The 16,308-nt window shown below is 46.4% G+C and overlaps 1 protein-coding gene across 1 annotated transcript; it reads right to left on the bottom strand.

Annotated features, from left to right (window-relative positions):
- Positions 1-642: 642 nt before the first annotated feature.
- Positions 643-15,357, bottom strand: LOC147886248 (Galactose mutarotase-like superfamily protein). Its single transcript, XM_087395811.1, has 5 exons — positions 14,860-15,357; positions 14,719-14,768; positions 1,894-2,026; positions 1,649-1,753; positions 643-1,571 (listed from the first exon to the last, which is right to left on the bottom strand). The coding sequence occupies exons 1-5, from the start codon at positions 15,008-15,010 to the stop codon at positions 940-942; spliced, it is 1,071 nt and encodes a 356-aa protein (XP_087251937.1). The 5' UTR covers positions 15,011-15,357; the 3' UTR covers positions 643-939.
- Positions 15,358-16,308: the final 951 nt, after the last annotated feature.

The following is a 16,308-nucleotide window of genomic DNA, read 5'->3' as shown; positions in this document are numbered from 1 at the left end:
CCCAGCCTACGATGAGATAAAATTTTACAGTGTGACAAACATGAGAGTTCTTCCGTGTCTTGATACAACCAAGATATCTTTTTTACCGCTGATTTATGAGGTCATAAGGAGAGTTGACAGGACCTATATCTAAGGCTTTTGGTTGCGAGGTACAAGAAAGGGCTCATGGAGCTTGGGGGTCTAATCATGATTGGGTGGAGTAAAAAGCAGTGGGAAAGCAATATCCATGGACACTGCTAATAGGAACTACTTCGACGTACTGAAGCATAGGTGGACAAAAATAATTGTTCAAGGAAAAAATATTGGTGCTTTTTGAGTGCTAGCAAAGCAGTAAGTGTATTGAGCAATCATGCTTACACCCTTAGTGGACTATAGAGCATGTAAAAGATTCTGAGTTGCCATCACTCTAAACATGGTTGTCCTTTTGGGATTTACATTTTAGTCGATGGGGTTCAACGTTTCTGGTGCAACATGATGACATAGATTTTGTTCCTACAATGAATCTCTCGAAGAATAGTCTCTCTACCATGAGAGCTGCACACGGATATAAGAGAGATTATTAAGACTAACACGATCTTGATTTATTAGAAAATACAACCTGACCTTTCTAAACTTAGACCAGAAAGATGTTTTAGAGATTTCTTGGTAGATCAATTGTCTCCAGCCCTTCACAGAGCCTGCAAAACAATGCCTAGATAGGTTTTCATATTCAGAATTCCATGAACAGCAATAAAATGTGGAATTCAGACCCACACATTTAAATTTCTTGAGGGCAAAAAAGCAGACCTCTCATTGAAATCTCTTGGCAATTTTAGTTCAATTATGTTGTATATAAGCCAAACAATAAAGGCCTAAGGATACTAGCTTCTGCATCCCTCTCACAAGGCATGACAGCTGCCGCATTTATTCATAGGTATTCTAGTATCTAGCCCATTTAATTTACCCTTTGTCAGTGTAAAACCTGTGCAACATAACATGTTTGTATACTTGACCAGGAGAAACGATGACAGAAGGGAACTTTGGTTGGTTCACTGCATTTGGGAATCCCTGTGTTTCCAAACAAAGGCCACCGTGTTTTCTGTATTTAATACCGTGCTTACCTTCAATATAAGACAAGAAGTTGCCTGTATAAAACTGCAAACCAGGTGCATTGGTAAATAAATCCATAACCCTCTTGCTTGCAGGATCCTTCACTCTAGCAGCTAATTTTATATCACCTTCAGATTCTGCTTCGATGTCAAGGACAAAATTGTGATCGTATCCACCAGGGACCTTGTGAATTCCATTGCTCACGGTGGCAAACTCTCTAAAATCAAAAGGGGTGCCATCTACTGGCAAAAGTTCACCTGTGGGAAGCTGATCCTCATTGACTGGTGTGATGTGACCCGACCAAATACGCACAATATGATCCAAAATATCTCCCTTCTGGTGACCAGCTAGATTCCAATAGGTATGTTGAGCCAAGCTAACAGGAGTGGGCTTATTCTTGGCAATGGCTTCCATTTCTGTCCTTAATTCAAGGTCGTCACTCAGCGTGTAAGTGACAGCCACATCCACATCACCTGGGAACCCTGCTCAGAACATTGTTAAGGACATGATAACACAACATAAAATGTGATTTTTCCACATGTAGACAAGCTCAACTCACCTTGTTCACCATCAAAGCTGTGATACACAAACTGTATTGTGGGATTTTGCGTGCCTTTGACCTCTTTTACATCCCATAGGACCTTATCAAATCCCTTCTGACCACCTGACATCAGAGTGTCATGCAGTGAGGAAGTTTAATAACTCCATTTTCTCTCTACAGTTTGTCTTGACAGTCAAAAGCAGGATGCTACAGAGTCAAGCCTTTCAGATGCAAAGACTCTTTCCAACATAAGAAGATCAGACCATGTAATGTTATGTCAGGACTTGTTGTTGTGGCAACTAGTTTGTACATATGTCCAGCCAATGTAAATGCAGCACCACTAATGCGATTAGCAACTCTACCCACAACACTTCCGAAGTATGGTGATGTGCCATCCTGAGCAACAGTAGTCTTGTCAGCTCTCTCTCTCTCTCTCTCTCTCTCTCTCTCTCTCTCTCTCTTTGACATACACATATTATATAAATTATATATATACACACATACATGCATGCATGTATGTATGTATAAATTATATACATACATACATACATGCATGCATGCATGCATGCATGCATGTATGTATGTATGTATGTATGTATGTATGTATGTAAAGAAGAAAAAGGAGAAAAGTAAGTGTGAAAAGTGCAGCGGATCCGAACAGAAATGGAGAGAGAGAGAGAGAGAGAGAGAGAGAGAGAGGGAGAGAGAGCAAACCACATACAAACAAAACTGGAAAGGAGGGAAAGAGGCAAGAGAGACTGCAAGGGATCTCAGGACAAGACCCATAAACTGCAGGAAAACCTCTGCTAGATATAGGCACAACTGTGCTCCACGAGATGCAACAAGTGGGGAACGGGGGGGTGCTATATATAGGCAGCCACCCCCTCCCTAGTCGGCTGGTCTACTAGGCCGAACAGCAGGCCTGAGGTGGGCTGACCCCCCCTACAGCACATGAGGGCTGCATACAACCCTATAAGGGCCTGATCCCCTGCCCCGACCACCCCGGCTGAGGGCTCAACTGGGCCAACCCCCTCCTACCCTTGCATGGTCTGATACGGAGCCATATAAGGGGGCTGACTCCTCCTGCCATCAGGCCAACTAGCAAGGCAAGGTGGCCAACCAGCAAGCCGGCCCACCTGCGCCTATAGAAGGCCTCCATATGGTGGGTCGCCTCCTCAAAGGGTGGCCACTCAGGCTCGCAGGGCTGGCCAGCTAGCGCCTCTATATGGGCTGAACAATGCTGCAACCATCCGCCTTCCCTGAGCCACCATAGGCAGATCTGCCCTCAGCCCTACACTAGGCTAACCTCACGGGGGACGGGCACACCCACAACACAGGGCCTCACTCGGCCTAACCAACCTCTGACGGAGCGGGCACACCCACAATCAAGGCCCTCTCTCCCTACCTAACCTAGCCATGTGACATCAGGAGATGTTGACCTCGAACACCCCTCTCAGCTCCTGGATGGAACATGATCTCCAGGGAGCTGTGTGTGCCCCCTTAAACAACTGGAGGAATACATCGTGTGATGCTCCGTCACTGAGGACCGCCACATATACTTTTAATTAAGCCCCCCTAATGGCATGAACTGTCTCAGCACAATCACTGGAGATCTAGTAACCTGGTACTGATGCTTCCAAGCCTCGGGTACTAGGCTGTCTCCCCTAGTCCAAGTATTCGTACAAACCTGTGCGTGAAGGCCATCGGGTGTGACGAAGAGAGCTTTGTGCGACAAGGAAGCTGCGATGGTGATTGTATACATGACGGGTGTAGGATTTCGATTGCAGGAACTTCGAGTATATGAGCTCTGAGAACAAGGGTAGCCTTGCATCGGATGGCATGCCCACTACTGCAACCTACTAGGTCGGTCATCAATTTGAGGGGGGTATGTTGGGCAAATTGATGTACTTGGGGTGGAGTGTCTAGAGTTTAGAGGTTAGCGTATCAAATGAATAAACTTGAGGATGTGTGTGTGTCTAGATGTGTGTATAGGTGTGACTATGTGTGTGTCTTTGTGGTGTGATTAGTTGGTGTGGTTGGAGTTGGTTACCACCTAAGCAGATTGAGGGAATCAAGGAAGGTGATTGAGAAGAAGTCGGATCTAGATGCTCTATTATGAGATCACATGTCATGCCTTTCCTTTGTATTCTCAAGCCTACTTAAAGGCCACCACTCATGAATAAAGAGAGTCACGTCTTTTGCTTTAATTGTGTTTATCTATCCATTATGATTCAACTTCACCATCTTAACTATTTCACAAACTTATGCTTTAACTGTGGTGAGAAATGGACTCCCGAGCATAGGCAAGTATGCAAAATGTAAATTGCCAAGACCGCCAAAATTGAGTATGATCATAGACTTGACTAATGATGAGGAGTTGGTGGATTCTTTTGAGACCCTTGATGTGACCCACACGAAAAATAGATGAAGAAAATGATGCAAGGCAAACACAAGAAGCTAGAGTTGGAGATAGACTCGAGTTTCCTCTTGACCCTGATGACATGGAGAGAATGCCCAACATACACCAGATTCAGCTCAATGTGGGTACCTTGCAACACACTTCCAAAGATACATATATTGAGCACTACATCTCTACACCATTCCATGCACAAAATGATGGAGTCGAAAATGCCCCTATAAATGAGGAGCAGTACTAGGATGCCCAACCAATGCTCTACTAATATCCCTTGATGCATTGATGGATATCAGAGATGCTAAGACACTTAGACTGAGACGTGACATTGGTGGTAGAATTGTTCACATGTGCTAGTGTTAGAGGTCATCTCCTGATGTCACCATGTAGAGAGAGAGGGCCTTGCTTGTGGGTGTGCCTGCCCAGTGAAAGGCTAGTGTAGATGAGCGAGGGCCTGAGCTGTGGGTGTGCCCGCCCCCCGTGAGGATAGGTGTTCACCCCATGCTCATGCCATAGTGGCTGGCCCGTGTTCATGCCACAATGGCTGGCCATGTGGAGGCATGTTGTGTTGCCGTGTGGCAGCCCCTTCATAGGCGCCTAGGGAGTCGGCTCCCTGATGAGTTGGTCGGCCATGGAGGTTCCCGGGAGGGATGCAAGGCTGTCTGGGCAGATATGCCCTGTTGAGAGAGAGAGTTTATTAAAGTCTTCGAAAGACCGATGGGTCTATGAGACTACAAGAAACCTCATACAAACAAGCTGAAAGGGTGGAACTACTAAAACGAGCATCAACACCCATGCTACTTGGTACATGACCATAAGCACATCAATATCAATATAGAGTCATAGCACAGCATCAATATGACCCTGCCTATCATCACTATCAGCAAATGTCATCATAGTACAAAGCAAAATCCAACGCAATGTCATGAGGGACCAGGCGACCGGTGAGGCAGTGCTAGTATAAAGGCAGAAATAGCACGTTGTTGACTATTGACTATCTATGGGCGTTGCTCTGCGTGATCTCCTGATAGAGGCTCTACGTCGTGCTAGGGGTTTCGTAACCCCTACCGATCGTGTCCCAACCTTGAATGGAGGGAATGTCCCCAAGTATAAGCTACGTGTCTGTCCTTTGTTGGATATACCGTGTCTCTGACTCCGAGTCTCGTCCAAGTCGATGCTCACGAGGTGAGAGCCAATGTCGTCCAGCTGGAAACACTCTATGATCATGCTCTGAGAAGAGTCAGTCAGCACATCCCCACCCTATCTATGTGATCTGAGTAGGCACTCTTGATGTCTAACTGCCTCATGGATGAAGGCGGCTAGGCATCTCTAGTCTGGAAAGCGAGGAAGCGGGAGAGTAGCTCGAAGCTATCTCTGAAGAGACAATAAAAGTGGCCTTGGATCTCTTAGCATACTGGGCATCTGAAGATGAAATGCTCCTCTGACCTGATCTCCTATAGCTCACAAAGGGTACACAGACGCCTCTCCCTGGGTACACCCTCATCTTGTCCAATCTCAATGCGGAGTTGATGTGAAGAGACCCAAACTACCAAGTAGAGATCCTCGGGGAATGAGGGAGATGAATCCGAGTATATCCAAAAGGATCAATAAAACCCTCATCCAATATGTGTAGGCAGTGATCCCTGTAGAATCCAAGCTTCACTGGAATCTCACTCGGTTCCGACCATGTCCTGAATGTGTGTAGCTGAAGTAGGTCCTCACATATGACCTGGTTGAACTCGTGGTACCCAAGTGGGAGGAACTGCGCGTCGATGCTATACTGGATGGGAGGAAGTCTATCCATGTGGAGCCCCAATCTCTCAAACCACCTGCCTATATAGGCATACCAGCATCTCTAGTCACCCTCTGCTGTTGGGGCGATAGAGGACAGTGCTAACCACTGTAGTCTGTGACGTCCTGAATTGGGACCAGATATTCTAGTTATTGCAGAATTACCTCCCATGGAAGAATCAGGGCAAATAGAGTAATACCAGAAGAGATATTGGGTTACAATCCTCAGACAAAGTTTTGATAGAATACTACATCAAATGGAGAGGATGATTCATTATGGCAGCCTGAGGGCATTCTGCAGGAGTGGTCCCTCTCTGCTGAGCTGAATTGATGCCCTTTCTGCCCACATCTTGTGCAGTACCTATACATACTTCTATTCAGTTGTCATTTGTGTCCATTTTGAGGACCGACTAAGTAATGGGCCCTATTAGTTTATAAAAGGGTCCCACAAATTGTAAACACTTCAATATTTTTCTGTACATTCAGTCGTTATATCATCTTATATACAATTGTGTGCTAGCCCACTTTCCTAGAACTATAAAACGGGCTTTATCTGTACTTGCAAGGCATTCATAATCAATACATTTCATACCCCATTCTGTGATTGTTTGGTACTTAGAAGCATCAGCTTTACTAGCTGTACATGACTAAATCTAGACACCAAGCTAGCCAGCCCCGTGGGAGTTGTTTCCATCCCATGCCCTCTTCGTAGTAAGAGTGATCTTTCTCTACCCTCCCTTCTATTTCTGCTCTTCCTGCTATCTAGTCTCTCAGTTTTTCCTGAACTAGTTACTGCTAGCAGTCTTTATTAAAAGTCTTGTTTCAGAGTGTGGCATATATTTCCTTTTGTAGTTCTCAATCTAAGCAGTCACATTGATTGCGATTTTGTATCCAGCATGTTTGCTGGTTGTTTCCTGCTCTTCCTGAGCAGATATTTTCCCATGCTTGGTGGATTAATAAAATGAGTTATATTCCTTCTGTATATGCTGTATTCTCTGGGTAATATTGTTGGAAATAGAGGATAGAATCACTCACACCTCACACTCCCGATCGCAGCTCAAACAACACTCAAAGAGAGAGAGAGCAAAACTCTGATATATTCTTCCACAACAGTGGGCTGACAAAAGCTCAAGAGGTGAACATACAAAACAGCCAAGAGATGCTGTCCCAATATCTGAAGCTAATCCTCAAGACGTGAACGTACAAAACAGCCAAGAGATGCCTGTGCAAGGCTTGTCTGTGCAAGTGATGAGGAGAAGTGTGGGGGGGAGGGGGTTTATATAGGTGGGCAGCCAGCCCCTAGAACTCGCCGAACTTTCAGTCGGTTCCAGTCTGCAGGAACCAACCCCCAGAAGGGCCAAGATGGCTTGGTTTTCTGGGCCAACCTTTGGCCTATATAAGGCCCCATATGCAGGGCCTTTTGGGCTGCTGCTGGCTGATGCTCATGTGCTGTGGATCTCCCTGCATGGGCCCTTGATGCTGGCGCAGTGTTCCACACAGGGTGCTGCCCTCTTACAGCAAGGTGCTCTCAGCCCCCCATCCCCTATAGTCTCCTACCCCCTTGTCCCCTCAAATGGGGGGCTCACAGGTGGGGCAGTGACATTTCTAACACCCCCTCTCAATGACACAACTGTGAGTCGATTCCCATGCGTAGAATGAGGTGTTCCATCTGCTCCCTGGGAAGCGCCTTCATGAAGACATCCAAGATGTTGTCATCAGTCAGCCAGTACATCAACTCTATCACTTCTTCGTCGATGAGTTCACGAACAAAGTGGTAGTGAACCACGATGTGCTTCGTCCGTGCGTGAAACACGGGGTTGTTGGCGATTGCTATGCAACTCTGGTTGTCGCACATAACCACCGTCGCATCTTCTTGGGTCACATTCATGTCCTCCAAGATCCACTTGAGCCATAATGCTTCGCATGCCGCTGTACAAGCAGCCTTGTACTCTGTCTCTGTAGATGAAAGGGCGACAGTATGTTGTTTCTTACTCAGCCAAGACACAGCTCCTGATGAGAGTAAGAAACAGCATCCAAAAGTCGATCTTCGGCTATCAATATCACCTGCCCAATCACTATCGCAGAAACCTCCCAACTAAATGCCTCTCGTATAAGTGCTGCCGTAGGTGCAAGTACCCTTCAAGTACCTTAGCACCCTCATACCTACGTCCCAATGGGCCTTCTTGGGTGTGGTGGAGAACTAACAGAGCAATCCAACTGCGTAGGAAATATCCGGTTTGGTATTGGCGAGGTATAGCAAACTCCCCACCATGTGTCGATACAGTGATGAATCAACCGGCTGAGATGGATCACGCACACTCAGTTTCAAACCAGTTTCCATGGAGTCACTGCTGCTTTGCAATTTTCCATCTAAAAGCGTTTGAGCAGTTCCCTGCAATACTTCCCCTGTGAAATAAAGATACAGCTCTTTCCCTGCTTCACCTCAATCCCAAGAAAGTAGTGAAGTATGCCTAAGTCAGTCATCTTGAACTCCTTCATGAGAAATCTCTTGACCTGAGCAATCTTCTTCGTATGATTCTCTGTAATGATGAGGTCTTCCACATATAGAATCAATACCAGCCGCAAATCCCCCTCTGTATCAAGATAAAGATTTGCCTTTGATGGACTCCGCTAAAGCCTGAACTTCTGAAAGAAAACATCTATCCGCCGGTACCAAGCTCTAGGGGCCTGTTTCAGCCCGTATAAGGCCTTCTTCAGTTTGCAGACTTTTGATGGGGATCTTGGAATCTGAAATCCTTGTGGCTGCGCCACATATACCTCCTCCTCCAGGGTTCCATTCAAAAATGCAGACTTGGCGTCCATCTGGAAAATAGGCCCACTGTGATGAGCAACCAAGGCAACGACTATCCGAATGGTCACCATCCTAGCTATGGGGACGAAGGTCTCATCGAAGTCAAGTCCTTCTGACTGTGCATAGCCTTTCACCACCAATCTCGCTTTGTACTTGTCTGACTTGAACTTAAGCTTGTACACCCATTTAGTCCCAATGGCCTTCCGCTTGGTTGGTTTGGGCACTAAATCCCAAGTGTCATTTTTCAAAATGACATCCATCTCTGCCTGCATGGCTTCCTACCATTCTGGAATATCCTTCGCTTCCTGCAAGAAACGGGGCTCCTCAAGCTGAGCCACCATAGCGTAGTTCACAAAGGGAGTCTTCATGTTGCGTTGAGACTGCCGCGCTCCGGAACTGCTCTCGAGAATGTCCATGATCCATGAGTCTAATAGAGTCTTTAAATACCACTGAGGTAGCTTCTTCTCTGATGGAGGTGCCTTTGTTGGAGTCGCCTTGGGAGTCGGTTCTGAAACAACATGCTCCTCCTCCTCCTCCTCCTCCTCCTCCTCGGAATCTTCAGTCATCTCCACCTCTTGGATGGTGGCTTTGGGTGGGGGTAATGACGGAAGTTCAGGAACCTCTTCTGCAAGCTATGGCTCTGACTCCTCAAAGATCACGTCCTGCTGATAAGGATCTTCTTCTTTTCCGGGTCAAAAAGGCGATAGGCCTTGGATTCTTCACTGTATCCCACACAAAGATACATCTTCGACTATGGGAATCAAGCTTCTCATCCACTCATCTTTATGCACATGAACAAATGCATTAGAACTGAAAACCCGTAAATGAGATATCGTGGGCTTCTTACCATAGTCAACTTCATATGGAGTCTTGTTATCAACAGCCTTGGTCTTGGTTACGTTGAGGATGTGAACGGCAATGTTCACAGCTTCACCCCAGTAAGCTTTCGAGAAATTCCTCCCTCGCAACATGGTCAAACTTGTCTCTATGATCGTTCTGTGCTTCCTCTCACTAACTCCATTCAACTGAGATGTGCGAGCTATAGTGACTCGTGAGCTGTCTCTTGATCATGTGCTTCTTGTAGAATCCATTAAACTCTGTAGAAGTGAGCTCTCCCCCTCTATCGGTGCGGAAGGCTTTGATTACCTCCCCGCTCTCCTTCTCTACCTGGGCCTTCCAGTCTTTGAATTTCTCATTAGCCTGAGACTTCTTGGCCACGCAGAATACCCACGTCATGCGACTGAAATCATCCATAAATAAAAGAGAATACCGCAAACTTGCAAATGAATTTGTCAACATTGGGCCGCAGATGTCGAAATGAACCAACTCGAGCGGCTTCTTGGCCCGTGATGAGGCATCCTGTGGGAACTTGTCCCTGTATTGCTTGTCCTCCAAGCAAGCCTTATATAGGTGGGCAGCCAGCCCCTAGAACTGACCAACTTTTCAGTCGGTTCCAGTCTGCAGAAACCGACCCCCAGAAGGGCCAAGATGGCTGCCTCCTGGTCGGTTTTATGGGCCAACCTTTGGCCTATATAAGGCCCCATATGCAGGGCCTTTTGGGCTGCTGCTGGCTGACACTCATGTGCTGTAGATGTCCCTGCATGAGCCCGTGATGCTGGCACAGTGTTCCACGCAGGGTGCTGCCCTCTTACAGCAAGGTGCTCTCAGCCCCCCATCCCCTATAGTCTCCTGCCCCCTTGTCCAGGTGGGGCAGTGACATTTCTAACAAATATAGTGAGTGTTTGCTGTTGCATCTGAGGAAGATTCTTGTGAGGTTTGAGTCTCTTCCGCACCGCTAGGGTTGTTGTTCATACAGTCCCCTAATTCTAACATGGTATCAAGGAATCTTGTGACACCCCTATATATACGTGCATGCGTGCGTGCGTGCGTGCGTGTGTGTGTGTGCACTCACACACTCACATATATATTACACACACACACACATATACATATGTGTGTGTGCGTTGAAAATATATGTGGTGTGGCCCAAACCCCCTCGTGGCACCTAGCGAAAATGTATGCAATTAATGGAAATGGAAGGCTTGAAGGCACTTGGCACATGCAATCGGAGTGGCAGAAACCCTTGCGACTAAATCCAGAGAAAGTTGTGAACATTGGTGGACCTTGGATATAAAGAAGGATATAACCCCTTCCCTTCATTTCAACCGGCTCTTTTTGGATGAAGGGGGGGGCACTACGTGGCTATGGGACGGGGCTTGGGACCCCCGCACCCGGCGCATCCTTGAGGAACATGTGTCGGATTCTACTGCCCTTGCTAACATTGTATTAGAGCAAGGGACAATGGGAGGTGACAGCTTGCAAGTGCTCTGACTGCAGTACATGTCCAGACTTTGACGGGATTACCTTCTGCAATTATTTCTGAGACGGCGGTTGGCGCACGGATTGATGGCCTACGTAAGTCAATAAATGGTCCAGCATTAGATTGGTCAACCCGCCCTTGTGTGGGTGGTCGTCATTGTTTGCCAACTACGTCCTGTGTGATTGGTCAGAATTTGATTAGCTGATCTGGCCATGTGTGGGTGTTCAGTGTTGTTTGGCTGGCCAATTCTCACTCATGGTGTTAGGGCCATGAGGGGGTGTTGGAAATATAGGCCTGGGGGGCCGTGGTGTGGCCCGAACCCCCGCATGGCACCTAGCAAAAATGTATGTGGGTAATGGAAATGAAAGGCTTAAAGGCCCTTGGCACACGCAATCAACACGTGGCAAAAAGTCTTGGGGACTAATCCCATAGGAAATTGTGAACATTGGTCGACCCTTCATCCCAGCCGGCTCTTTTTGGAAGCGGGCCACTGTGTGGCTATGAGGCAGGGCTTGGGACCCCTGCATCCGGCACATCCTTGAGGGAGGTGTGTCAGATTTTGCCACCTTTGCTACCTCTGTGTGTGTGTGTGTGGGCGCGCACGCTAAGTGTGTGTGTGTGTAGAGTCTTCATGATGGAGCTTCCGTCTTCGTTTCCTTCTGCTGACGCCCCATCTGTTGTCTATCCGCCTCCAGCATCCCGTCTACTGTCTTCCCGTATTTCTCCAGCATCTACTTCGCCTCCAGCATCGGCTGTGTGTCCGCCTCCAGCTTCGCCTTCTTTTGTTTTTCAGTCGCCTCGCCTCACTTTGGTTCTCAGCCGCTTGGCTTTTATGCCGCCTTGACTTCTTCTTTGGCGAGGAAAAAACAGCCTGCTATTTTGGCAAGTTCTTCTCCAATAGACAAGTCGCTCAAAGTGGACTTCTCCGGTTTCACTTCAAAGGGATCTCTTATGACGTATGTGTCAAGACTCTGTGTTGGAGATCCCAAATCCAGGTTCACGATTGTGTCGAGCTCTACCTTCCGAATCTTTTCTTGATTCTCTCTATCAGGCACAACAACGAGGAGTTTGTATTTATTTTATGGGACGCATGATGAATTCTTCTTCTCTACGTGCCTGGTCTTCAGCAGCAGTTGGTGACCACAAACTGGATTCCTTTGTCTTCCTTGGTAAAGGTTTTTATTATGCACGTTGTGTTGATGTGGATACACTTTATCAGTTAGTCAATATGGCTTGTGTACATGGTGCGGGCTTTTTTGTTTATGTAATGCCTTGGGATCCCCTTTTTGACCCAGCCAAAACTCTCATGCATTTCTGTCCCATCTGGGTCACTCTCAAGACCTTGCCAGTTTTTCTACTCACATCTGTCCTCTATTGCGGCTTTGTTGGGGAGAGTATTGTATCTTCCTAAGCAAGATTTTCTAGTTTTGAGCAGGGACATCCGATTTTGTCTTGTGGGATATGGAAGAGCCCATTCCTTCATGTTTACAAATGCAGACAAATTGATCATTTTGCTCAGAGTTGCCCTTTAGCCTCACGTCAATCTAATCTTATTAAGGGCACCTTGGTTCTCCCTCGGGTTTCTACTCCTCTTTGCTCTGAAAAATTGGATCAACAGTCTAAGCATAAAAAAGAATGGAGAAGGGTGCACCTTGAAGGGAAAGCCTCAGTCACAGTGTCGTCTTCGGTTCCTTTGTCAAATTCCTTTCAGGCTCTTTCTTTCTGTGATACTCTTATGTCAGATACTCAGTTGCAGACGCCTAAAATGGTTCATCATGATGTTCCCTCTTCCTCTACTATTTCAACTTCTTCTACTATTGATATATCTGATCCTCGGGAGCCCTCTTCAGTTTAATATGCATCTCCGCCGAACACTCTAGTCCCTGAATCACCGCTTTGTAAGTTGCAGGTGGATCTATCACCCTCGGATATAGCTCATACCAAGTGGAAGTCCTTCAGCATCAACACCTATCAAGCTGTCAATGGTGAAGTTCGGTACAAAGCTAGCATCGTTATGAATCTCTGCATGTGGAGAATTGGTCGGTCTAATGAAGCTGTTTCGTAGCAACTCCTCTAGCTGGATCCCCAATTCCATGGCTTTTGTTGATCGAGTAGGTGGTACTTGTTGGGTGGAGAGGCTTCTAGAATGAGCTTGATCCGATAATGCCTCGGCCGAACTTTCAATAAGGCTGGCAGTAGACTGGAAGGGAGAAACATTTCCTAAAATTCCTATGGTAAGGTTTCCTGTTGTGGGTTTGTGGCTGATGGTTCTGTGGCAGTCTTGATGTAGACCAAAAAAACTTCACCATCTCAACGGATCTTCTTCATCAACTGGATGACTCAGATTAATGGTACTGGAGAAACATCCCAAAGCAAGGAATAAACTCTTACAAATGGTTGGAATGACAGTTGGGTCGGGACCTCAAACTAGTGCCACCACTGAGCTCCCAACATGATATCCACAGCTTGAAGAATGGTCTAGGTACTATGGTAGAAGAACACACATCCTGATGTCCTACACGAAGACTGTCCACGTGAAGGTAGCTATTTCTCACTCAGGATCATAGTGATCTACTTGCCATTGTGTCATCAATGACCACATAGATGCATTGAACCCAAAACGCCCTTCTTGTTGTCCTTTATGGGGACCACTGAGAAGTAGCTCTGAGCTGATTACGCTAAGAGATCAGAACTAAGGGGCACGCGGTTTGACTAGAGAGAGAAGAAAAGAGTCTCGTGTTCTCTGAGACATAGCTCTGAGCTGATTACGCTAAGAGATCAGAACTAAGGGGCACGCGGTTTGACTAGAGAGACAAGAAAAGAGTCTCGCGTTCTCTGCCTTCTCTTACCTCCTGTGCTGGTTTCGTGCCTTCTCTGCTCAGTCCCGTTCTTGTCTCATCTCCTGGAGTTGTAACATCCAGGTGAAGATATTTCTGGACTCTTACTGCTGCATCTGCATCATGGCTTGAATCCCTGACACCATGGCAGCTGGCAGCGTCATTGCTGCTGACAGTGATACTTCTGGCAGAGCTCCATCTGATTAAAGGTGTTTCATTGCTCATGGTTGACTTGCTAGAGCATGTGGTGACCATGCATTGACAAACCATCCATGATCTGTACATCACACTCCCAGAAAAGAAATTATGAAGCTCTGATACCAATGATATGGCCGCCGTGCATGGTTGCCACTTAGCTAGCCATGCCATGGGCCTTAGATGCCCATGACACCAACTCAGCGTTGCAAACTAAACGCGTGACCTCAAAATCACAGTCATCATCCCTTTGTCCGTTCATTTTACATTGCTATTCAAAAAAGGGAGGGGGAGGACACTCTGGCACAACAAGTCTGCTGCCTCGCCGTGTCCTCCCTGACTATACCAGAGCCTTCTATTCATATTTAAAGACCTCTTGTCGTCCAGGTAGCCACGAACCTACGAATAAATGTAAGCTCTTTCACCACCTCTGTAATAAGGGCATCAAATTTTCTACTGATTATCGCCCTCTTGTCTCCATGCACATGCAATCTTAAAAAAGCTCATGGAGACTCCTTTGGTGTGAAACCTTTTAATTGTTTTCCTTTATTGGACGAACTCACGCACGCTGAGAGGATATCATGTCCAAGTACTAAGAATCTGCATCGTGACTATTTCAGGCTCTGTCCCTACACTGCCTCACTTTGTTTGCCATCTCTAATCGCCCCTTGTCTATTCCCCCCTTAAGGGCCGCACACTTCCTGGACGTTGCACACTTACCATATAAGGAGCGAGCGTATCAAAACCGAGCACCACATCCGCTAACTCGCCTGCACACCACCACCTTTTGAACTTAGCATTGGAGCCTTTTTTTTTTTTTGGGGTAATGATGGAATACTAAGGATAAGCAAGCGTACTTGCCTGTTGCATCAGGCACCATGAGGGATGTGATGGTGGCACCCCAGTTGGTGACACGAAGTTGCATAGCTCCTCTTTGTAGAGTGAAGAGTAGGGCCTTGCCATCGAGGCCGAAAGGCTCCACTTTCACTGTGTCACTGCCGATGACCTCCATGCTCTTGCTCGGATTTTGCAGATTCTGCTTGCAGAACCAAATTTGTTTCTTGCTGCCCAATCTACTCGTCGATCTATCTAGCCTCTGCTTCGAATGGAGCCTGCTTCCGCATCCACTCGCATCAATCCGAGTCTCATTGCACACTATTCAAAGGCCATGTTCCTCAAATCTCAACCCTCTTCCTGATGAAATGATTTCATCAGCTTCCACGTCAGGCCAAGTTATCCTTTGTTCATCCACTCGGCATGCCCCGTGGCTATTGATGTATGCCCAAGATTCACAAGATGGCCACTTCACTTATAGGCCGGGTTTCAACACTCATCCTGCTTTCCAGATTGATTTGGGGCATAAACATTCACAACATTAAACTTCACATTCAAGACTTGCACCTCAACTACCATGCATACACCTCTTGAGAAACCATCTCAACATCATATGTTCGATATTGTGCATAGCACTAACACATAGAATACTATAAAAGAAAGGGTTAGAAACCCCAATCCTAATCCTAAAGGGGTTAATATATATTCTACATTTTCAACTAAATCTAGTATATAGTTAGTCATTTGTTATGTGCTCTCTAGTTGTGCCCTCTCTCCTCATCTCCACTCTTCTCCCATCCTCTCTCCATATTTGTTCATGGTATTAGAGCTCCCTTTCCTTCCGCTAAGGCATTGCGATTCATATGAGTGCGAAAGAGATCGAGAGATCGAGAGCGATTGAGTGTTCTTTCACTTCTAGTAGAGTGAGAGATAGGAAATTATATTCGTTGGAACAAGATTTGCGTCCATTCATTTCAGTCATTTGATTTCATTGTGAGAGAAAGAGAGAGAGATTTCATTTCTAGAGTAATTCTTGAGGTTTCCGTTTGTGAGAGAGTTCTTGGAGAGTGTTTCTTATTCAATTTATTGAGAGATCTATGGTGAGAGAGGTTCCATTCAAAAAGAGAGAGAGAGAGAGAGAGATCATATTTTGTGATAAAGAGATTAGACTTTGTGAGAGAGAGTTTTGTCAAATCTCTCTTACATACTTGCCAACAAACCCTAGTGCAGAAGTGACTCAGTAGCAACGACTCGACCACTCTACAACAAGCAAGACTCTACAGGGCCTTCTCCATCCAACACTACTATTGCAAACTTGGCTCTCCCCCAACACGAATGTCCTAGGCCCCAACCTCACAGGCAACTTCCATGACTCCTTCCATAGCCAACTGCTCCTAAGGCAATCGGCTACCTCAACAAAGCTAGAGCCAATGGCACCAACAACGACTTGACTAGCCTCTATCCACTCCATAAAAT

The sequence above is a fragment of the Dipteris shenzhenensis genome, chromosome 24 (assembly GCF_047967505.1).
Source record: "Dipteris shenzhenensis isolate YYH24624 ecotype China chromosome 24, Dip_SZ_1.0, whole genome shotgun sequence".
NCBI classification, from domain to species: domain Eukaryota; kingdom Viridiplantae; phylum Streptophyta; class Polypodiopsida; order Gleicheniales; family Dipteridaceae; genus Dipteris; species Dipteris shenzhenensis.
The sequence above is the reverse complement of the archived record's forward strand: the minus strand, read 5'-3'. Positions and strand labels throughout refer to the sequence as shown.

Coding starts and splice junctions, on each gene's coding strand:
- LOC147886248 (XM_087395811.1), bottom strand. CDS start 15,010: ATGGAGGTCATCGGCAGTGACACAGTGAAAGTGGAGCCTTTCGGCCTC. Junction 2,027..14,718: donor ATACGCTCGCTCCTTATATG/GTAAGTGTGCAA, acceptor ACTGTTGCTCAG/GATGGCACATCACCATACTT. Junction 1,572..1,648: donor CAGCTTTGATGGTGAACAAG/GTGAGTTGAGCT, acceptor TGTTCTGAGCAG/GGTTCCCAGGTGATGTGGAT.